The following is a 25,027-nucleotide window of genomic DNA, read 5'->3' on the forward strand; positions in this document are numbered from 1 at the left end:
TAAAAGAATGAAGCATCTTATCACTGATCTCAAATTTAGTCTGAGATATTAGGGACTGTCGATTTCTTGATTGTAGAACAGAGTTTATGTAATGGCTTCTGTGCTTTCTCCAGTTGCTGGTGTGAGGCTGCTCAGAGGCTGAAAACACCCACAGCTGCAGGATCTTTTCCTTCAACCAGAGCAGCTTGTGGAATTTAACTTACAGTGGGGAGACTAACCGGTTTCAATCCTCAAATCAAGAGAGCAAATGTAATTTAGAGATGCTTCTGATCACAGCGCTCTCTTGTTATCTGTGTTGTACTTGCTGATTGTAGTTTCTAGGCAACTATATATAATCTTTCTGGAATAAATTTTCAGCAGATCTGTATTTTTTAACTCATCATTGATATTTTTCTTTCAATTTCTTGAGATACAAATATAATGGGGAGGGAACAACACCACTTTCCAGGTGGATAGATACTCGAATTTTGAGCAGTTGCTCTCTTTTTTTTTAATCCTAAGAAGATTCTGGAAATCTATGGCTCATATTAGTTTGGAGATGACTTCTGCACTTCTGAAAATACATAACATTATTGGCTTCCTATTTGAAGCACTAGAACTTTGTGTTTATACTGTGACAATGTGTAGAAAACACTGTCAAGAATCAGCTTATTTCACTAAGTACTAAGCTTTAAAACACCTACAACTATAATCTGAAGATCTCGGTAAAATGTAGCCATAAGTGAAACATAAACTCCAGACTGGATTAAAAGGTATAATTGCCTCACAATTAGTATGTAGAATTTCCATTTGGGAAATTATTTAAGAATTATTTCTCACTTCCTTAAATATCTTTTCTAGCTTATATATATCTGATTGACCAAGGATCATATTATTTAACTGTGATCTGAAATTACATCCCCGCTGAATTGTGAAATCATGTTTTATGAATGAGGATTTAAATTTATTTTGCAGTAATTTAGCAATAATAATATAAATAAATAGAGCTGCTGTTGAATCATGTTCTTTTTGTTGTTTGTAGACTCCAGAGAAGAAACAGTCAGAACCTTCCAGAGGAAGAAAAAGAAAAGCAGACACTCAGAGTGAAAGCAGCCAAGGTAAAAGAACATGTAAATGAATTAGATAGTTATTGCATATATTTAATCAAATTATAATGCACAAAGTTTTGACTGTTAGCCTTAAAAATCCTGTACTTTTGCTTGCATGGAACAGGTGTTGGGTTTTGGATGATTAATTACATCTTCTCCTCCTCCTTCATTTGTTACTGGAAGGGATGGGCAAGTAAAATCTGAGCTGGGCTGGTAATTGCCCGTATGAATTGTGTGCTACTGCATGTGTAACCTTTAGCTATGGTACAACTCTATGTACTTTTTAAGAATTGCAGCAGTTCTTCTCATCCAAAATACTTTTATAGTTTATATTTCTTTGCAGTAGGTAAGGGGAGAAAGAGATTTCAGATTATAATATCTGATTGCTTGTTTTTCAGGTATATTTAAAAATTTAATTTTATTTTTCTTTTTTATGGATTATTGTACAGTGTAGTTGTCTAGAGGGATGGCGAAATTGGGCTGAGACTGATTTGCAATTTAATATTTACAAAGCACAGTTTTTGTTGTTCCTCTTTCCAATGTGACTTTTGGGGGAGGAATGGTGGAAGCTTAACCTCAAGACGAGAATTCATCAGAAGGGGAGAGGAAATAGTTTTGATAACATCTGTATTAGCTTTTTTTGTTTCTAACTGAGCTAGGAAGTGCCACTTCAGATACATATCAATGGGCTCCATATCTGGAAGTCTTAATGATGCAACATGCTATTAGTAGGAGCATTATGTAGTTTGACTAAAATTAATTTCTTTGTAAGCATTGCTTCATAGAGACCTGCTTTGTTCAAAGAACTTGAATGAAATTTCCTATTTCCATTGTTCTAGTAGCCTATCCTTCTTTCTACCAGTAAGAATTGAAATTAGAGATGATAGAAATTTTAGGAACTTCTCGACATAGACAACATGATTATAATGTCTTATAATTACTGTTTTACTGTCAGCAGCGGTGAAACCGAGTAGTCTGCGCTGCAGTACTCTGAAGGAACTGGTCTAGGAAACTGCAGCGTATTGAAGTGGTACAGTACAGTTGAAGCACAGCAAATACTGCTATTTTATTGAAAAAAGGAACAAGAAGTCCATCTCTTGTGGTTTTTACATACCTAGGATTTTGACTTTGTAATATGCAAAATAATCCATAAATGTTGAAGAAAAGTATTGCTTAGAACATGGACGTAATTTGAAAGTGGGACAAAAGTCAGTGTAAACCTATTCGTAATTGGTTGTGCTGAAATAATTTGATGTATTTCTTCAGTGCAGAGTTCTGTAACATGGCTTAGATTTTTCTATACTAAAAAGGAAAGCAGTCTATCTTGTTTATCTGGATGAAAACAAATTCTAATTTGATAAAGTGATATATGGGAATTAAGCATGAAGACAGAAATCACTAACAAAATTATAGGGTCAGTAAAGAACTGGCTAGATGGCAGTAGCAGTGATATGTACTCCTAACCGGATAACTGCTGGAGGGGGTAGCTGTGTGCTGTTCTAGGTCTTCAAATTATTTTATCTGAATATTTCTCTTAAAAGCCTTGACACAAAAAGGGCTACCAAATGTTTCTGTTTCTTCATGGTATTTCTTTGACACAAAGTTATGCAGCTCTGCCAATACAGAGTTGCACTGGACTAGGAAGAATTCTTCAGGGCTGAAGAAATAGAAAAGCTTGAAAAACTTTGCTAAAATGTCTAAAATTACATTTTCTGACCTATGGGTAATGATCTCCTAATTTATTGCAAAAATTTATTTCTATAAAGAAAAGCTTTGAACAATGGTCCATTTTCAAGTTGTTTCCTAACAGGTAGTCTGACTTGAACAAGAGACAAATACAGTCTTAAGATTTATCAGTTATCTTGAGGTCAAATAGAAGAAAGCATTTATGCCACTGGGTAAGGCCATGGTGCAACCTCTCAAATGCCACATATGTGACAGGTCCTCACATTGAAGAAAGATGAATTTGCATTGGTGCTTCTGAAGTCTCACTGATGATTAAGATAAAAGAAATTCTACTCTCCCACTCTGCTCTATTTATATCTGTAGTTAACCCTGTGAGTTAGCTGGTTCATAATCAGACTGGGAGGAATGGAAACACTTGTCACCCTCTCTGCCCACACTGTTGTTGGCACTTAAGGAAGTCCTTGAGCTGAGCATTTGGGCACAATAACCCACCTGGAGCATATAATGTTAATAGGCTTGGTTAATTACATATTTTGGAAGTGGGTGAACTTGGAGATAGACAGGGACGTAGAGCTAAAGGTTTGATCTGTAGGATGAGAGATGAGTTTCCTGTTACCTAGAAGAGGTCTAGGCATGCACTCATCTGGTTTAGGAACTGAAGTGTGACTTAATTTCTGAAGTGTGACTTAGTTTCTGATTTCTCAATGAATGGAATAGGCCGATTTCTTTGTTGTGGCCAATCCCTTAATTATCTATATAGGGAGATCACATACTAGCACATCAAAGAAAGCCAATTAACAAGTGGTAAGACTTTGCTATAATTACTGCATACATAAAAATATAAGACACATCTGTAAGTAATTTATTTAATCAATTCCAATGTATTAATGTATTGTTTCAGGAAAGAATATTGGGGGACGTGGTCACAAGATCAGTGACTATTTTGAGGTAAGGTTTTTGTGTGTTTGTAAAATTTACTTCAGCTTTAAAATTTACTTTAACATTTTTTTGTATTACAATATTTTTGCTTGTAATGGACAGCCATCTTGAGGGGATACTTTTTTCGTTATGTACATTTATCAGCATTAAACCTTAGAAGAAGAGATGCAGTGGTCTCTTGGTGCAGCCTGAGCTAAAATACAAAAACCATTTTCTTTCACACTTTTCTTTACATGACCAAAGGTTATACTAATAAAAGAAAGACCATATAATTTACAAATTCTGTGTGCAGATGAGCTGTATCATTCAGTAGATGTATAAGGTGTTTTGCTAAGAAGAGTAACTAATTGGAGGTCCATATCTTCTCCACAGTACCAAGGTGGAAACGGCTCTAGTCCAGTGCGAGGTGTGCCTCCTGCAATCCGATCTCCTCAGAATTCACATTCCGCTCCTTCTTCTGTAAGTTTGTGAACTTCATAACTGCTGGAGATGCTCTTATAGTCTAAAAGCAGCATAATTGAAAAGAATCTATGTAGAAGTGAAGAGTTTTCAAAGGAGGGAATCCTGGGTAGGAGTTTGTTCTTTAAACAGCAAAAAAAAGGATCAAGTTAAATACTAAATCTAGAATTTTCTGTTAACAGAACATAAACTTTTTTCTAAAGCATCATTTTAAAATACAAAGTAATTGTGTAAAATGTTGAATATATGTTGAAATGTTCAATATATGTTGAAATGTTCTAATGACGGCTGTTCACAAGCCTCACAAAAGAAAGGGGAGGATTTTTGTTACTTAGGAGGATACTGAACCCCTAACTTGGGATTTTAAAAGCTCGGGTTTTGATAAATTTTGTTTTTAAAAAATTGATACCTGATTTGCCTATATCCTTTTAATATTCTCTTTGTTGGTCATGCTAATTAATTTTTTCTTCCTCATATGCACAATTTCACAGAGTCACAGAGTGTTAGGGATTGGAAGGGACCTCGAAAGCTCATCCAGTCCAGTCCCCCCGTCAGAGCAGGAACACCCAGATGAAGTTACACTAGAAGGCGTCCAGACTGGTTTTGAATGTCTCTGGAGAAGGAGACTCCACAACTCCCCTGGGCAGCCTGTTCCAGTGCTCTGATACTTTGAGAAGTTTCTTCTCAGATTTGAGTGGAACCTCTTGTGTTCCAGTTTGAACCCATTACCCCTTGTCCTACCGTTGGTTGTCACTGAGAAGAGCCTGGCTCCATCCTCGTGACACTCACCCTTTATATATTTGTAAACATTAATGAGGTCACCCCTCAGTCTTCTCCAAGCTAAAGAGACCCAGCTCCCTCAGCCCTTTCCTCACACGGGAGATGCTCCACTCCCTTAATCATCTTTGTTGTCCTGCACTGGACTCTCTCCAGCAGTTCCCTGTCCTTCTGGAACTGAGGGGCCCAGAACTGGACACATTATTCCAGGTGTGGTCTCACCAGGGCAGAGTAGAGGGGGAGAAGAACCTCTCTTGACCTACTGACCACCCCCCTTCTAATACACCCCAGGATGCCATTGGCCTTTCTGGCCACAAGGGCACAGTGCTAGCTTAGGGTCATCCTGCTGTCCACCCCCAGGTCCCTTTCCCCTACACTGCTCTCTAATAGGTCGTTCCCCAACTTATACTGGAACCTGGGTTTGTTCTGCCCAGATGCAAGACTCTACACTTTCCCTTGTTATATTTCCCACCCAACTGTCCAGCCTGTCCAGGTCTCGCTGGATGCAGCACAGCCTTCTGGCGTGTCAGCCACTCCTCCCAGCTTGGTGTCATCAGCAAACCTGCTGACAGTGCACTCTATTCCCTCATCCAAATCCTTGATGAATATATTTCAGTGTTAAGCATACCAACATGTGATTCTAAATGGCGAAACAGATTCCACCAGTTACAGAAAGGATTTGTTTTTTCTGCTGGTAGACCTCAGCTTTTTTTCCCATGTACTTTCAACTTCAGACATTCTCTTATTCTTGCTAACAGAATGGAGTGTAATACGGATTCTGGAATTTGGCTTGAAAATGGTCTTGTTCACACAAACTAGTGGGTTTTGGGCAGTTCCGTTAACAGGATTTATGTTCTGATTTGCACACTCCCCTTTCTGGTTCTCCCATGGAAAATAACCACTCCAAAAATAACTCACATTATTTTTGAGTTGTGAAAGCTTAGAATCAGAAAAATAAGTCTTTGTAAGACTGACATCACCTTGTGTCAGTCTTGTATTGTCTTAAATCTTTGCCAGTTTCCCAAAAGTGAAAATCTCAGTTTTCTCAGAGAATATATTTTATTCTTTTTAAACTGCAACTGATGTATAACAGCATAGTGGTAGCTCTCAATGCAGTGCACCAAGTGGTATCTTCTGTAATAAAGATACCTTACTTCTCTATTCTAGATTATTTTCCTGCCAATTGTTGTAAACAAGGCTATGTTCATAATTGAATGTTACAGTTGTATCTAAACCCCTTCGTTTTCATCCATTCCAGGTTCGACAGAATAGTCCTTCTCCTACTTTATTAGCTTTTGGGGACCACCCTATCACGCAACCAAAGCAGTTATCTTTTAAAATTACTCAGGTAACTATTTTTGAGTAGAGCTATCCTGTATCACTTCAGACTGTAGGAAAAAAGAAATTATGGACATGTTTATTTCTTTGTCTTTCAACTTCTAAACTCCTAAAGGCTTTCAGAAGCTTTGCTTTTTACAGTCTGCCAAAGCATTTTTCTGTTAAGTTCTGCGGGTCATGATTTAAGTCTTTCTGCTTAGCTTTGTATTCTGTTTGTGCTCTGCTTCCAACAATGTACTTAATGAGTAGTTTGACCATGTAGGTGACCACGTTGTTGGAGCTTTTGCTCCAGATTTTAGCTGTTGTGTGATCTTAGAAGTAGAGGCTGCTCTTTCAGACAGCATTTGAAGTGACAGCTGCTGTTTTCATATTGCATTTAAAATATGACATTGAAGAAGAAAAATGAGATGGCAATCAAGATGATCAAGATATAGTTCTGCCATGACTTTTAAAAGCTGCAAGCAACTGTTTTATTCTCTCTGCCATTTCTGACATGATCCGTTCTTTCAGAGCTTAGTCAGAACTTCACCTGTTGACCAAATAGAGATAATTTAAAGTAATTAGCTGACATTTACATTCTTGCCCTGTCTTGTATGCTTTTTTTTGTCAACAATAACTTTTCAATTGGGGATGAAATCTTTTAACGCTGTTAGTGGTTTGTCCCAACTGTTCACAGTTGTTCTCATGAAGAGGGAAAGCAGTTTTGAATAAGAACTTTCCATGTCACTTTTGAAACACATGCAAATAAGATGTACTGGTCTTGTTGGATGTTTTCAAGTAGTTTATTTCTCTGCCTAACAAACATGAGAAAAATAATGCTGTGATTGTTGAAGGAAAGGATAAATATTTCAAAATGTTCTTTTTAGACTGATCTCACAATGCTGAAATTAGCTGCACTAGAAAGTAATAAAAATCAAGACTTGGAAAAGAAAGAAGGTCGTATAGATGACTTACTCAGGGTAAGTGTTAGACATGGGATAAAGATGCTTATTCAGAACAACAGACAGTGAATCTGAGGCAAATATTTTAAATATTTGAATAATCCTTGTTTTAAAAAATTACCCTGGAGTTACCTATATTAAAAGGTGAAATAAGTTTTTCATTTTTCAAAATTGTAGAAGTCTATGAAACAAAATGCGTAAGTGGTTTTTTTCTGCTTCTGTGCTATGTCTAGTTAGTGTTTAAATAGGTTTATATTCTTTCTGAAGGTACAAAGAAAGCTGATGCTGTTTTGCAGGCAGTTGGTTCATTCCTTAAGTTCATAATATAATTTCATGTAACAGGTGGTTTTTTGTTGCTCCACCTGTGAGTAGCAGTTATCAGTGGGACAACTTTTGGCAGTTTCAGAATGGAGGTGATTGTGACAGAAATTATTATGAGCAATAAATAACTACTTTTAGTAAGAAACCTATGCTATACTGTGCTCTAAGACCTGTTTTCAGAAAAAAAAATCATAATGCTTTTGCTCTTGAAAGAAGTGTTGGAAAGGTAATACCTAGAAATATGAAACAAAACACCCTGTATTTACAACTCAATAGTCTGTTTAGTATTTATATGTGGACAAGTACATATTAACCTGTGCAGTCATACATTATAAAGATTGTACATGAAGACCATTTTTTAGCACATGTTCAATAGTATGGCACAGACAATCCTAACCTTTCTTTTTTTTAAATCATTTAGTTTTAAACAAAATAATATTGCCATGCTTTTGTTAAGGTAATAAGTTAAATATAATTGGAACATAGGGAACTTGTTAAACTTCCTATTCAGATAGCTGAAACTTTTGTCTGTGAATTTTTTTCTTTCCTTTTACATTAAAAATGTTAGGATTTCACATGACTTCAGCAATCAGATATAAAGGATTTGGAGCTAAGATTAAACTTTCAGTTTAACACTGGAGCAATGGAAAAGTGTTTGGTACAATGTTTTTATGTATTATTTGTATGCTGAATGCTGTAATGCACAATGCAGCTCAGTGCAAAGTGTTTCAATATATCTTTTCATATTTTGTATATATTTATTAGGCTAACTGTGATCTTAGAAGACAAATAGATGAACAACAAAAGCTACTTGAAAAATATAAAGAAAGGTTAAACAAATGTATTTCAATGAGTAAGAAGCTCCTAATTGAAAAGGTAAGTTTACTGCTTTTATAATCTTTGTGATAAAAACTGTTGGCATGCCGTAGAAGTCCATTATGACTCTTTCACTTTAACTTTTTTGCTGAGTCTCTGAGACTGAAACTTCATATTCATGGTCTCTTATCTGGCAGTAAGTGTTTTTATATACTGGAATAGACAAAATAAAATGTTGAGACCTTTTCAGATCATGGAAAAAGTGCCTTTTTTAATCTAAGGGGAGTTTTCCCATCATGAGTAATTCAGAAATAGAAAAGCATAAAAGATAAGAAGTTAATAGGTAGAAAACTTTCTGGACTAACTTTAAGAGTAAGGTTACAGTGGATGAAAAAATTTATTAACATAATCAGTTATGGAGACGAGACAGATAAAATCTCTTTGCAAGATGTTTTAAGTGGCTGAGACAATTTTGATTATAAAATGATAAAATGCTATGTTAGCTCAAGATTAATGGAAACAAATGAAGGTGATAATTTACCTTCGTACGACTATGAAAGAAATATTTATTTCAAATTTAATGCCAATTATATTGAAACTAACAACAATTTTGTAAAAGGCAAGGATAGCTTGTTTCTTTCTTCTTTAAAATAGCCTTATTTAAAAAAAAAAAACAAAAAAATAAAATGTGAATAGACAATCAGATTATTACAAACTAGGATACAAAAAAGTTTAAGGTAAACAGCCAAGGCTGTCCCCTGACACTAGCTGCTAGATGCTGCTGTCAGATACAAGAGCACACACTTGTCTGTCAGAGAATTAGGGAGAGTTTCCTCGCTAGCATGCCATAAATGAATTGTTGCAGTCCTTTTTAAGTTCCAGCGTGGGGGGACTGCAGGCAAAAAATGCCTCAGATCTGTTCAGCATGATGCTAGGTGGGCACCTTCAGACTGAGGATATCCCATAGGCCATTTTTCATGAAAGGCCTTGCAGGCCTCCTCTTCAGTCTAGAAGTCTGTTTGCACAGAAATCCTAATTATGTCAACTTCTCACTTTTTGGGTGTGTGTTTGAGCTGTAGGCATTTCTCAAGAAGCAATCATTTATAAAAAAGAAGTTTCGGTCCATCAGTGGTGTTCCCAGGGCTCGCTCTTCTTATGCTGAAGCAGACTGGGCAGATTGAGTCGTTTATCCCATCCCAAGGATGCATGTGGTAGCAGTGGCTGGTTCTGAGAAGGGCATCTGCTTCTGCAAGGGAATATCTGATTACAGTTCAGTCTACCTGCAGTGCGCTCCCATGTAGAGATCCTGAGCTCAGTCAGTTTGGTACAAGTAGTAACATAGATGCTCTGTCCAGGGAGTTTCCACGTTAAGTAAAGTAGGTGCACTCTTGCCGATATCTGATCAGACTCATTTAGTATAACAGACATGTACAGACATAATCTTAATTATATGTCTGTATGATGCTGATATTCTCACCAGTTTTGCTGTATTTACAAATGAAATGTTTTGTTAATTATGAAGAACAGCAAACTTTATAGAAAAACTGAGTCAAACTCTAATTTTTTTTTGGTGTACCAATTCTGACAACTGCAGATATTTGAGTTCTGCAGAAATTAGAATAAATGAGTAAAGTAATACAAGATGTTTTCATCTACTCTCCTTTTACCCTTCCCTTAGAAAGTTGTTGGAGGAAAAGAGCTGGGTGTTTTACTGACTTTTTGAACACTTTAGTATTACTAAACATGAATATTGTTTTGTTTTCTTAGAGCACACAGGAAAAGCTGGCAAGCAGAGAGAAGAGCATGCAAGACAGATTACGCCTGGGGCATTTTACAACAGTTCGTCATGGTGCTTCATTTACTGAACAGTGGACAGATGGCTTTGCATTTCAAAATCTTGTGAAGTTAGTAAATGCTATGTTCTTAAAATTCTGACTAATTGTTAGTTCCCTCTAGTGGACTGTTTTATTACTAAAGTTCTAGGATTGGAGCAGTTTTTCATACATTGTATTTTGCTTTGCCTTTTAAAGACTGAGAATACAGTACAGAACTCCCTTAATCAAGTGAAAGAATACTAAGACTGGATGTCATTGAAAGACAGTTTCGTTTCACTTGATTGTGACTATCCTTAGAAAATCATGAATGTACTAAATGAGCAGCACATAATTATCCAGCCCAGCTGGTAGTAAGAGCTATAAAACTGAATCAGTGATTTTTTTTTCATGCAGCTAACCATGTATCACTGGTGATCATTGGGGCAGATGAGATCTTAGTGGTCACACAGGTGCTGCCTGCCCATCCGTCACTGGAGCAGCTTTTTCAGGCATCCAGCTCCTCAGTGCCATGGGTGACAAATGTGGCAGCCTCAGACAGGGTCTACTGCAAGGGGATGGGGGCAGCAGCCACCTGGAAAAGAGCTGCTGCAACAGGTATTTCAGCAGAGATGGGACCAAGGAAAAGGACCTGGGAGACCATCAGAGATAGTGGTAAAATAATTGTGCAGTGCCTCAAAAGATGTTCTTTGGTAATGAGTCTGACTCCATCTTTGGAGATATATATGTATATTTAAATGTAATTCACCAAGATTTTAGTTTCTGAAGGGCAATGTGTAGTCTTAGCATTATGTGATTGCCTAGGGTATTGATTTTTTTAAGACAATCTTAAAAACAATCTGTATCCATGTTTTGCATAAAAGCTGCAGTTTTCGCCATACAACCAAAGCGATGATTTATTTGGAATGGTCATATCAGATTCTTTCTTTGGCCTATAAAAATTAGGCACTCTCTATTTACACTGCTGCATTTGTTTTGATGGTATAATAGAAGGTATCCACCAGCTCAGATATTTTTTTTTCCTTTTACTAGTGCAGAAATCATGTGTAACACTTTCAAAAATGAAACAGTCCCAAAACAAAAACCTCAACCACGTATTTCAAAAGTAGATTGTGCCAAAACTTTAGCAACATTTTTCCACCTCGTGAAGAACATTGGTGTTCTTTTTCCTAGGAAACATATCCACATGTACTGTAACTTTTCTAAAAATTTCTTAATGCTTTATCAGTTAAAAAGATAGTTCTTTAAAAAAGGCAAAATTATGCAACTTTAATAAAGCTTTTTTTGGGGTTTACAGGCAGCAAGAATGGGTGAATCAACAAAGGGAAGACATTGAAAGGCAAAGAAAGCTCCTGGCCAAGCGAAAGCCTCCAACTACAAATAATTCTCAGGCACCATCTGCCAATTCTGAACCCAAGCAGAGGAAAAATAAAGCTGTGAATGGGGCAGAAAACGATCCCTTTGTTAGACCCAATTTACCACAGCTGTAAGTTTAACATTTCAATCAGTCTTTTACATAAAATCTCAGATATTGTTTCTGTGAGTTCTATTCAAATAACAGCATAAAAAGACACTCAGTATATTCAGCAGCTATATTCTCACTGAGGACTTGCTGATGTTAGGGAAATTTGCACCACTGCCTATGAAGACGCTGCACAATTGTCCAATATATTTTTGGTCAAGTCGCCAGAGAAAGGCCCATTCTGTGTGTCTGCAATGTTCCTTCTGTTTTCCTGATCTAGATGAGTCCTTATTCTGGTTTCCTACTCCTGTGATGCCACTGATACTGTTGAACTTTTCATGATCCACATTGGTTTAGGAGCCTCTCCTTTAGTTAGAGATATTTTCATTTTTCATAGAACAGTCTTTAGCTGACAAGAAAAGCTTTTTTCAGCCTTTAGTATTTGAAGACATGTCTAAAAACAAACAGAAAAAATATTTTTGTTTTCCCTTCTGAATGCTGGATCCTGAGAGCAACTGTCAGAAGTTACTGATCCCATTTCACATACTGACAATGTTGAAATTTTTTGTCATATAAACATAAAAATTGAGAGCTATCAAAGAATTCTCCATTTTTCAAGTGACATTTTTTTTCCTGCAGACAGAAATGGCATAATTCAAGGCACAGACAGATGTGTTCCTGACATTTAATTTGAGTATTTTAAGAAGTTGCTGCTTGGAGATACTAGATATTGCCCTTGTCGCTGAGGGGCTGTAGCTGATGGTGTATCTGTTGCTAATTAGTTTAAATAAAAAAAGTAAATAGCTAGGGTTAAGAAGACTAAGAAATTAATCTGTGTTATTTTGTAGAAGTAGACTACATGTGTTGAACATGGTCACCTGTCACCTCTCGCTTGTGGAGGGTAGTAATTTATACTTCTGGGGGTGGAGGATAAATAAATTACTCTGGTTAGATGTGCAAAATACATACATTTGGACCATCAGTTTGAAGACAGCTGCATATGTTTTGTGTTATGAATCATTCTTAAAGTTCACATTGTGAAACTGGCCATGACAAAATCGTGAAAATACAGTAGTAAGGCTTGCGATATAAGCAAATCTTGGTTAGTGTTACTCATGTATTTTCGTAGAGCACTGATGATCCATTGCTCAAATTGATTATTTAGTAATACTTAGTGCTACATTTCTTCTTAGAAAAGAATTTGTACTTCAGAATAGTACAGTTAAGATGACTGTCATGTTAAAAATACCTTTTTGTTTGAATGTAATACTTCTTGTTACTAAAAGAAACAAGTAGTGGAAAAGACCTGAAAAATTGCAGAACTTGTAATTTGTTGGCTTTTGGCCATGTCTTCATTCATGTTAAATTTCCGTAATCTTAATGCTGCTTTAGGAAGAGACAAAATATAGATTTGGGAAAAAATACAAAAGACATGTTCTGATTATTAAGTAGGATAAGATGAATTCCTGATAATGGACTTCTGAATGTTTTCTGGTATAATGCAGTTTTAGGTAATTTCCAAATTACTACAAGCTTTTCAAATTTTCATTTTATTTGGCTTAACCAGTTACATTTTAAATGCCACATGAAAATGCTTTCTGATTATGGAATTGCCAAGAGAACAATCGGTATCGTCCTTTTGTATCTAGTGCTAGCATAAATGTAAGCTATAATTGAATCAAAACTGTTTTGCCTTTAAGTATCCTAATTTGATGATTATATAATCTAGATATGAGATTGCTTTCCTATATGATAAGCTTGTAGATTTTATCTCAGACCTTTGAGAAGGTCTGGAATGTGCCCTGGGATCACAAAATGATTAAGCCACAGCATGCTCTTAGCCCTTTACTTGGAAGGGTTTTTTAAAAGTTTGTATTTAGGTTTCATTATAATTTTGTATAGCAGTATTATGCGTTGACTCCTCTCTGCTTCTCAGTACAGATTTAAATATGTTTTGTGTATCTTGGTAAAACAGTTATTTATTGTGCACTTCCATTTTAAAGTGAATTTGTCATCTTCTGTATGTGATTTCCCCTTGTTAAATTGTGCTTATCACTGTTCCTGTGTTACTTCAAAAGTAACGATGTTAATTAGTGTAGCCAAATAGAAGAGGTTCTGTTTATATGAGGCATGGGGAAATGAAGAGCTGCTTGAGATTAATGAACTAAACCAGTAGTAAATCAGTACAACATACATACAAGTGATTAGGTAGATCTTTTTAAACAAGCAAGCAACTTGCTAGCAGTTATTAGCAACAGTTGTTTCTGCCACTGCATTATTAGCTTTAGAAAATGTCTCCAGCTGCAGATATTGACAAGACAACCTATAGCTTTGTACCAACCAATATTGTTGAAACCCTTACTGAAAATGGGTGTTAACTGTTTTGAAACTAATTGAAGGTGTTGTCTGAGGCATTCTTAATAAGGGCATTGGTTTAGTTTAGCCTGATATACTGTGGTCTCTGATAGGAATTTAAAAGCAAGATTTTTGCACTGAAGTTACTGTATAAAAGTGGCCATCTGCCAATGTCCTGTGAGTGAATGGAGGGTTTGGCATTTAAATAACATGCAACAGATGAGTCTAAACGCTGTCCTGGTTTTCCATCGTTCTTTCCCTTGTTGTGGCCCCAACCAAAACTAAAAAGTAGTTTCTATTTTGAGATATCATGTTTTCTGCTGAGCAAAGTAATTTTATTAGTCTTACATGAAAGGAATACATTTAAATTTATTTAAAGAAAAAACATTTATTTGAAGTAGAGGTTGCCTTCTTAGCCCTGGAAAAATTTGTTTTAAAACTCTATTCCAAATTCTTTGGAGACTTGAGAGATTATAATGCCAGTCCCCTACTTCTTGGAAGCATCTCTTATTTCACTTGATAATTAATTTCTGGGAGCAGCGTTTTGTTTAGTTTAGGTGGTGTAGTCCTTCCTGTGCAGCTTCAGCCGTGTCTGTTGTATTCACTTCCCCATCACCTTCCTCTGCTTCCCAGTGCCCTCATGGGATCTGCCTGCATCCTTGTCCCTGCAGGCACTTGGGGATAGGAGAGCAGAGGGAGCTGGCGGAGTTTGTTACTGTAGCTGAACAAATGCACCATTTAGAGGGAGCATTCTGTTCTGTGTGGAACAAATAAAAATATTTTCAGAAGCTTTTTCAGGCTGAAGTGCCAACAATGTGTCTGGGCTTTGCAGGACAAGCTCCTTTTCCTGAGGCTGTCTCTTTCTAAGGCAAACATGGAAACAATGGGCGAAAAGACCTCATGGGAGACTTTGACTCGGTCAGCGTCTGCCTGCCCTTGTAGAAATTCGAGGAACTAGAGTGAGAATAAGGTTAGACCAAAAAAAGGAGCGCTTCAGAAATTGAGGCCAAAAACTTGTATTGATGTGTTGGGAGCGTGGCCACATTCTGCTGCACCTGTGTATCCAGGATGAGTTTTCAGCTGGGAATAGTTGGGAGAAGAGATGGTTATAAATGTGCCAGGCTTGATTGTCATGACAACGAAGGCCATTTTGTTTTTTTGTCTTGTCTGTACACACTGGTAAGAGTGTTTTGATCATACAAGATTTTCTCTGAATTTGTGAGGAAGAAGTGCAGAGAAGATTGGTTATGGCTGCCCATGCACACCATGTCAAAGCCTTTGAAATTTGGCTATGAAAACATTGTTAAACTACTGGAAGGCCTTTTTTTGTTAATTAAAAATAATGTTTAAATTGGTGATAATCCAGCTTTTCAGGCTAAGTAAGCTGTCTGTTGTCCTCTAGTGACAAGTACAGGTGGTACACCATGGCCCTGCAGGTCAGAGGAAAGTTACACTACATGCACAGAACATGTCCAGTGCTTTTGGCAGGGGGCGAATTTCAGGATTTTGTTGCATGTATATGATAGTTCTTTCAAGGTCCCTTCCAATCCCTAACATTCTGTGATAGGTCATTTGATTGTAGACAGTTAAAATATAGCGTTTATTGCATGGTAGTTTTAAGCAGAGAAGATCAGAGTCAGGACCAGACTGTTAGCAGACCAATTCATGCAACCTACTCCCAGCTTCCCTTCTTCCTCAGCACTCCTCAGATTAGCCTCAGGCCTGACTACCCAGCTTGGTTCAGTCAGTGGGCCAATGTCCCCCCCCATACTCCTCAACCTTTCTTCCATATCCGATGAGACCTTTATGTCCCAGGTGATGGAGGAGCAACCACTTCTGTGGTTGCCATCCCTGGAGGTGTTTAAAAGGCCTTTAGACAAGGTTCTTAGGGACATAGTTTAGTGCTAGAGTTAGGTTATGGTTGGACTCAATGATCCTGAGGGTCTCTTCCAACTGAAAAGATTCTATGATTCTGTGAAATGATGGTGTCTCATAGGTGATTTCTGTTTTCAGAAGGTGCTTCCAGCGTGCCGCTGCCTCAGGAAAGGCAGCGGGTGAGTGGATGCAGATAGGAAGCAATGGGCTGGTGGGAAGCAGTCTCTAGGCTGGATGTTTTCAGCCTGTGTGGCCTAAAACTGGTGGCCTAAAAACCAGCACGTACGCTGTCATTGATTCACTGCGCTTTGTCTTATGCTATTTTAATATTAATATAAAGTACAGTATATTTATAGATAAAAAGTAATAAACTCCCACTTCTAAAAAAAAAAAAAGTAAATGTTTCTGAATATGAGGGAATAAAGTTTTGTTTTTCATAAGTAAATGAACAAAATCTAAAGTGACTATATTTGTGTACAGTTCAGCATTTTATATGCCTTCCTCCAAAATGTGGTGGTCAGTAATAGCAGTTTCAAATTGCTGTGAATCATGCTGTGCCTCTAATAGAGTAAGGAAATAGAAAAATGGAAAACAGTCATTTATTGGGATATAGCATGGGAATATGGAAAGACTGACTTCAAATCTTAATGTTTTCAGTATGACCTCTAATGTGCTCTGTGCTCAAGAGGGCTATTTAAGAACTTTTTGAAAGAGCTGTCTAGGTACTTTGTCGTAACTCTACATAGATAGCTGAGGTTTTATAAAAAGTACCAGCTTTCCTAAATTAAGTTAGTTTTTCAGGGTATCTGTGGTTTTGTGGCTCTCAGCATTCAATGAAAATTCTGGAAGATCATGTCATAAACTTTGTATTTTCAGTGTGTTTTGCTGTGCCTCAGCTTTGCTGAGCCTCCTTTCTGAGAAAAGACTAACTTTACTATCTGTGTTTCTGGAGATGCAGATGTACAGTTTATACTACAGACAAGAATCTGCAAGGAACAGTATTCAACCTCATAACACATTGGCATTGATCCTTTGCCTTTTTAATTGAGACCTCAATCTGCGTTAGGGTACTTTACTGTTTGAGTGGAAATATTGAAAAAATGTCAGGGATGCTGCTGTGAATTGTCTAGTGTGGCCTTGGTAGTCTCTTTGATAGGTCTAGCAGATGCATTAGAGCAGGAATTAGAGCGTTGTTTTCTTATGTTTCTTGCTGTTGTTTGGACTCTCCAGAGAATGCACTGCCAGCTTTCCCACGTTTTCTTTAATGTCTCTTCTTTTAAGATGTGACATAAATTGTCTAAACCCAGAGGAGACTGCCGGGAAAATAATATAAACGTTCAGTCCCAACAGACCTAAGGGACCTTTTGCCTTTATTGGAGAGAAAGGTGCTGTGGGCAAAAAAGAATCCAGCAGTTTGATACTCGTGGAAAATACTTGGTCAACTTAATCCCCTGTCCTGGCCAAGTCAGAAAAGGGGCAGTGAGATTCAGATGAAATCAGGAATAGGAAAGGGCTCTATGAAAGCTGCAAAACCACCAAGTTTTACCCTGAAAAGATACACTCCTTTATAAACAACTCTTGAGACCATATAAATACAGAGTTTAGAATTCTGAAAACTATGGCAAGCTTCATTCAAATTTAAAAGGGGGGAAGAAGTCTTACAGTGTACTAGATTTCTGAAATATTTATTGAAGTTGGCATTTGTTGTAAGACAAATCTGAATTGGTGTCCCTCACCTCTGGGAAAACCACTGCTAATTCTCAAGACACTCTAGTTCCCTAGACTTGTAATATGAACAGCATGTGTAGCCTTCTAAACACTTTGTGAAACTTATCTTCCCAGGACAGCTGATAATTGAACCCACTAAAATATGGACTTTGTGAGAATGTATTATGATATTAGTTTTAGCTTTGCATTATGCAAGAAATAATAGATCTAGGCAAAACAATAAAATGTTTCCTTTTAATTTGTTTGTTGCAATTTGTGTGAACCCTTTCAAGGACACCATACCTCTTTCTCCTTCCCCATCCTGTTCCCCTTCATCATATGCATATGGTTTCTTCTCCAGAACTTAAGTCTCTTTGTCTTTTCTTTGGGTGTTTGTCTTCTGTGTCTTTTTTGTTCATTTGTCAAATGGATACTGCATGTGGTCAGTTCATGGGTTTCTAATAGTTCGCAGTTACTAATTTATATTAGACCATCCATCCTATATCTGGATGATAACTGACTTTGTGTCCTGGTAAGTCTACAGACAGCGAGGGACCACTGAATTAGTTGTAGTCAGGAATCTGTTCTGGAAGGAGGATGAAAAGAGAACAAGCAAAAGAGTCTTATGCCAATTCAAAACTAAATTTGTGGTCTCATGCAAAATGTAGTGTTAATGAACTTGGAATGAATGATTTTGCAGTACTTTCTTTCAGTCACAGCTCAGAAATCCAGTGTTATCAGTCTTGTCTAGTTGGTTTCTGGATGTCCATCCTTTGGTTCATTAAGTGTTAAAGTTGAGAAGCAAGCACTGGACTAGGATCAGCAAAAATACCAGGATGGTGAAATGATCCAGGATACACCCAGGGAATCTAACAGGTTATCTGAGAGAACAGAAATGGTCCACAGGGAAAGACAGATAATATTCCAGAAAACCAGACACAGAGGCATTATATAAGTACGTTTTTACCCTGAAATTACAAACCAAGATGTTCAGATGGCTCAAAAATGTAGTCTGACTATTGTGGTAGTAAATAATTCACAGAAGATACTGTATTTACTGAGTATTTAAGTAAGAATGCTGTTGTTTTGTTTACCATCATCTGAAAGCTATAATAACATGTTTGTTGGGGTTTTTTTCCAGCTTGACTCTAGCAGAGTATCATGAACAAGAAGAAATTTTCAAACTTCGATTAGGACATCTCAAAAAGGTGCGTATCTGATCTGGTATTCTGAGGTTGGTTTTGTTTGTTTGTTTGTTTGGGTTTTTTTACCATGCTACAAACCTTAAAAACTAGTACTATCAAAATAAGGAGAGGGCTTATTGGGAGCTATCTGAATAGAAAACATAATACTAAAAGTGCTGTACAATTTTGTGCCTAATCATGGCTTTCCTTTTTTTTTTTTTTTTTTTAAATGCAACTTACCATAAACACTGAGAGTACAGGGTAGTAATAGTGAGTCCATCCATTCTAACATTCTAACACTGTACCGATTCCTTGAATCCTTGTAACAGTGATGGTGCCACCAATACTGCTCTTGTTTCAGAGCTGAGGAAGTGGAGTCAGCCAAATTTGATATACGGGCTTTTTACATTAGTTTTTGACCTTTAAAAAGGTCCAATTTATAAATCATTTCATTTCTGAATGAATATAATGTTTTGATCATCTATAGTATCTACTTCAGCTGCCATCAGTTAGCATCCTACCTATCACAAGAGAGAATATAATTTTCCTACTTCGATGGAAAATATTTTTTCTGTATGTTGTATTATTTTTGCAATTAGGTATTTTACTTCAGCTTTTTACTTTTGAAAAACACAAACAGTACTTTCTTCTTGAAGCCCATCATTCTGGTAAATCTGTGTAGTGAGATAATTATGATATTAGCAAACCATTGCTTATTCAAGCAAAGCTTTTGAGGAGTAACCTGTGAAAACGATTGACAGTTCAAGCAGGCAAAAATATCTTAAGTGTGAGAGGAAAGTACATTTATGTGCTGAGCAGTAGTTCTTGAGATGTTTAGTCAAGACAGGTCGTAGTGTTTTTCCCCTTGAAATGCTGCAAGAGTCTGTTTCAGGCCTGTTCTCTTCAAATGTAGAAGTCACCTGTTATAAATCCTGATATAAAAAACTGAACTGGGCCCCTTGAGAACACTGATGCTGTTTTTAAAGAATATGACAGAAAGTACTTAAATCTGTGGTATGGAATCTGTGTATAAACTTGTTGGCCCTAGTGAAGTAGATGGCCCACATGGTTCTTTAGTGTTAATGCTTCAGAAATAGCACCAGCTTCACATGCAATTCTGTAGGTTTTTTCCCATGCTTTAACTTTTTCGAAGTCTAATGAAAATTTCAAGTACCATATGAAGGAAGCTGTTACAAATTTGTTTAATACCTGACTGTTGTTTTCACCTTGAGCATCAGTGGTGGAATATTCTGTACAAGAAGGAACTTCTTGACTAAATGCCAGAGCGGAAACAAATGTTATTTCCAAGGAAATCATGCTTGTATATATCTGAAAATAAGAATAAAAATACATACTTGCACTTTAATTCTTATGTGCAATACAAATTTTGTCAATAACTAAGAAAAACAATTTTGTTATCTTTAGATGTGGCTGTGTTTCTTCCCTAGTGCTTCTTTGCTGGTTACATTTTTTCTTCTTTCCTTCTGCATTTGCTGTTCTGCTGTCTGCTCTTCTTCACTCTCCAGATGCTTTCCTGGTGCTCTTATTTTTGGTGCCCTGTACATGCTGCCACCACCGGTTTTCTTTTCCTTCTGCTCCCCAGGAAATTCTTTTCCCGCTAGCAGCTTCAGTCCTGGAGAGAGGCTCTTGTTTTCTCCCTTCCTTTTATACAGCAGTGACCTGAGGCAGCTAAGCTGGTTCATTCTTGCTTAAAGGTATTCACAGCCTGAGTGTCCTAAATAACAGCTGGAAACAATGCAACCAGCCCAGTTCTCTTTGGACTAGCATTGGCCTATGAACCACATTTTGAGAACCACTGAATTGCATAATATATGAACAAAAAAGCCCAAAAGAGGCATAACTGATGGATTTTTTTTGTCAGCCTTTGGGAAGAACATAGACAATTGTGTGTGTATAAGTGTGTGGCCTTTTGCAGGGGGAGAAGGGCAAGAATTCTTTGTAAAGGACTATTGGCTTATGAGGAACTGCATATCATTGCAGAGTATTTAACAGAGAACTGCAAGGATGAATATTAAGTATTAAAAAAAAAAGGAGTTTAACGTATAAACAGAAAAAAAACCCAACCAAACAAAAAACCCCCAACAAACAAAAACAAACGAACTCCACAAACCTTGACATTATATGTTAGGAAAAACAAACCGTCCACCCAGATCTGCTGGCAGATTAGTGTTAACTTAGTCCAGCTTTTAAATTATTAGGAATTTGATTTTAATTTTTTGAGTGGAGGTTCATCTAGTGTCTTGTGTTGGGATGAGAGGGGTTTTTTTGCTTAGCTTGTTGAGAAGGATTCAGGATATCCACTGAAATCATCTGGTCCAGATTCCCCAACTGATTGAAATGTCATAATTTAATATGTGTTCTAGATTATATAAATACAGTTGTTGTTTCAAGGTGTGATTTTATGATGTACAATGTTTGGAAACACCAGCTTTACAGCATTTTCTCTCCTCTCTGCTGACTTCTGCCTCTGTCCCTTTGTGCTTTGACTCGCTGCCCAGTTGCTTTTACTAGCACCACCAGGTTGTGCGGTCACACTATAAATTGGAGAACTGATCTGCCTTCTTTCAAAAACCAAATATGTATCTTTTTATGAGTGTTACTTTAAAAAGAAAAAAAAAATTATTAGTTTTCCAGTTTGGTTTACCATGTGGCTGTACAAGAGGCTGTGCCAAAATAACAAGAGATGATGTGAGGCACTGCTTCCACTGGCACTGCTACTAAAAAAATACGTGTCAGATGCCAGGCCTTCTCTTTCCTTTCAGCTACAATAATTCCATAATTATGAGCTTTCTCTTATGGACTAATTTTGTCTCCCCATTATTCGAGCTTTCAAGTTCTAGAGGTACTAACTCTGAAATTAATATAACGCTTTCTAGAGTGTCTTTCAATGAGTATGCATTTTTCATATCAAGTATAAATGCATAGATTCTCACAAATTAGACATTGTGAATTCTTTCCTTTTTTAGAGAATCTGAGTAAACAACTATTTCAGTGTTCTCTAATATGTCACGCAAAAATAAGATATTTTTAAATGCTGAAATTAGTTGGGAATGTATTCCTACCTGAGATGCTTCTTTTGAAATTGCACTCAAAATCTGAGGGTGTACACATTCTGCATTTTTAGTTTTAATAAGATACAAATAGAAAAATCTTTTTTTAAATTAGCTTGGTTTTGGTGTCTCTTAACACTTCTGCTGTAATGACATACGCTTTTATTCCTTTTTTGGTTTGCACTTCAGCCTCAAAATATTTTAAACTTCTTTTCTCAATTTGTCCATTTGTACAAAATCGATAACTGCACATATCTCAGTTTTTTCTCCTTTGTACATCAATTGCAGACCGCTTCCCAGATAATTTCTCTCCTTGGCTGAGGCACAAAACCCAGCTGCCTCTCATTTCAAATAGCATCCCTACAGTGCAGAACAAAACTGTGAACATCCCATTACCTGTCGGTTCATGGACAGAAAGGTTCCTTGAAACAGGCATTTGTCTTATCTTTCTGAATTTTTCTGGCTTTAGGAGAAAACCAGTGCTTTCTTCTATTTCAGCGGGGTTTTGTAATGTAATGTTCCTCCATCACCACTAGTATTGATGCAAGGGTAAAAATATCCTTTTCAAATGGGGAGTAAATGAGCTTTTATATTTAATTCTTTTCATTTGCAGGAGGAAGCTGAAATACAAGCAGAACTTGAACGTTTGGAAAGAGTTAGAAATCTTCACATAAGAGAATTGAAAAGAATAAATAATGAAGATAATTCACAGTAAGAGAGTGTCTTAATTTTGCATGTCTATTTTTAAAATAATGCTCTAAAATCACATTTTACCTGCAGGAGAGAGGCTCATTCATACTTCTTTTTCCTTGTTCTCTTTGTTTATGTATATTTTTTAGACACCAACTTCTTCAAGCTTCAAAAAAATAGAATTGTAATTTGGTAAACTTATTAATGCATTGTTTTGAATATGCAAGAAATAACATATATACAAAGCTTACAGTGCAGGAGAGCTAAAACTTGCTAGAACGTATTACTAGGCTAAAAAAATACTTGTAAGAGAAGCTAATGCAATTCACTTATCTGACAATAATGCAGGAATATGGTGGGGAGGTTTGATGCAACTGCAGCAATTTTGTGATGAAATTAATTTTGATTTTACTGCACTGTAATTTCATTCCTACTAGATACAGATACCTAGAAGGAAAAATGCAAAGTCTTTTGTATTATGTTCGATTTTACTCTGTACTTCAGCTTGCGTCGCAATGTATCAGAATGTTAACTTGTTATTTAATATTAATTATTACTATGTAGGTTTGAAAGTAATAATTGCATAACTAAAAAATTAGTCTGTTTTCCATGGTGGCGAATACAAACACTAACATCACAGTTCCACCAGCTCATGAAGCTGGCAGTGGTGCTGGGAAGGAACCAGTTCTGCCTATCCCTGCCTCCTTCATTATGCCCTTGCCCTGTTCGCTCTCACGTGCTTGCAATGGCATTTCTTTACTGAACAGACGCTGGAGATTGATCCAAGTTAAAACTAGTTCCCGTGGTTTCTTTATCTGGATTAATTTTAACCCTGGATTGATTTCCTGGTCTAGTTCTTTGCCCCAGTTGCAAAAATGCTCATGTTGCCATGAAGAGAGAGGGCAATGCAAGGGGAGATGGAGCAGCCACGGTGAAGGAGCTGATGAGACTGGGCTTCTTTCTTTCTGCACTAGGAAGTGTTTATGAAACAGTAGCCTTAAGACTTCAGGATTTTATTTTTTACTTTTTAGACACAATAGAATTACATATACACTAAGACTTCTAAACATTAAAGCAGTGACATATGAACTTTTACTTAACTATTTTAATGGTCCCCATACCTACCCTGCAGGAATACACAAAATTTTAGTTACCATGTGGTGATAGTGCTAATTTGTAGCTAAATTGGTTGTGTTTGGATATGAAAAGTAACAGGTGTTGATGCTTACAATTCAATGGCAGGATATTTTCTTTTAAAAATAAATGTCCTACAAAAAACAAATAAGCAGTTATTTGCAGGTTAAATGATAACCTTTTTAAATCTTCAGTGCTTGCATTTTTTTTTTTTAAAAGAGATCTTTAATCAAGAAGGAATAAATGCCATAGAAAAATTACAGGATTTAACTGTGTAAATATCACATATGTGGGGCAAAGAATGTCCAAATTACAGTCCTAGTTGAAAACAGAGTTACCCAACATGGACAGCTAGAATACTGCGGCTTCACTGCTCACTTTCTGCAGTCAATGTTGACACATTTTATGGTACAGAATGAAAAGCTTTAAACTGTGTGTTCATGGTTTTGTGGGAGTTTAGACTTGAGTATTTACCAAGTGGCCAAGCTGCAGCTTACGCTCACTGTATAGAAGACAGGAGCAATGGAGAAGGGATTTAGGTCAGTAGCCCCTGCTGTCTTTGCTAACATGTCTTGGTGACTTGGCCATTTGATAAGGGAGAGGGTTCTGAAGCAAAGCAGCTGTTGGGTCCTGACTTGGATCCTGTTGGGATTTCAACTTCCAGCTGTGGTGCAAAGCCGAACCCTCTTTCTTGTTCTAGCAACCTTCCCCTCTACGTCCTGCTACCCATGGATGCCCTCCCCAAGTGTCCCAAATATGAAGTAGGCAGCAAACTCACCTGTTCAGGGTTCCAGCCTTGACAATGAAGAGTAAGAAGTATTGCCCTGTTGAGAGAGGGTAGACTTGTATGTCTGCATGTGTTCTTTACAACCGCACTGGGATAACAGGACAAATGGAGAATTCAGGTTAGGGTTTCCTTGGCTAGGTTTAGAGCTCACGTGATGCTGGGGCTACCTGTGAGGTGCAGCTTCTGAGCCGCGGGGAGCCACACAGCAGCAAAAGCAGCAGTGGAGAGGGAATGTGGTAAGGCTCACATGACAGGCCCTACTAGAGGCATGTATGTAGTAGAAGGACCAATATCAATCTGAATTTGCTGAGTATGGTTTTAAAGAGTTGGTCTGCTGTTCACATGACCTCAGTCACCCAGTGATGCTACCTCTACATTTGTTATTTCTTCTACATTGAGTGCATTACTTACTGTTTATGATTTTTTAATGTCTTAAGCATTGAAATATGTATTTTCATAGTGAGGAAATTGAAAGTTTTATATTTAAAAGGGGCACACAATAAGCAAGAATATGCCTCTTCCCTCAAATACTTGACTATCTGTGACCATACTTCCAAAACTGTAG

General features: G+C 37.0%; 1 protein-coding gene across 2 annotated transcripts in view; it reads left to right on the top strand.

Moving 5' to 3' along the window:
- The window catches only part of TLK1 (tousled like kinase 1), a 68,988-nt gene that overhangs the window by 33,755 nt on the left and 10,206 nt on the right, over window positions 1-25,027 (top strand). For both annotated transcript variants that reach the window (XM_082056607.1, XM_082056606.1), the window contains exons 4-13: window positions 1,022-1,097; window positions 3,676-3,722; window positions 4,086-4,172; window positions 6,208-6,297; window positions 7,154-7,246; window positions 8,315-8,425; window positions 10,133-10,269; window positions 11,495-11,683; window positions 18,738-18,804; window positions 22,465-22,562. In XM_082056607.1, the coding sequence (XP_081912733.1) occupies window positions 1,022-1,097; window positions 3,676-3,722; window positions 4,086-4,172; window positions 6,208-6,297; window positions 7,154-7,246; window positions 8,315-8,425; window positions 10,133-10,269; window positions 11,495-11,683; window positions 18,738-18,804; window positions 22,465-22,562 (995 nt within the window). The remainder of the gene's footprint in view (window positions 1-1,021; window positions 1,098-3,675; window positions 3,723-4,085; window positions 4,173-6,207; window positions 6,298-7,153; window positions 7,247-8,314; window positions 8,426-10,132; window positions 10,270-11,494; window positions 11,684-18,737; window positions 18,805-22,464; window positions 22,563-25,027) is intronic.

The sequence above is a fragment of the Streptopelia decaocto genome (assembly GCF_964273445.1).
Source record: "Streptopelia decaocto genome assembly, chromosome: 6".
Lineage (NCBI taxonomy): Eukaryota > Metazoa > Chordata > Aves > Columbiformes > Columbidae > Streptopelia > Streptopelia decaocto.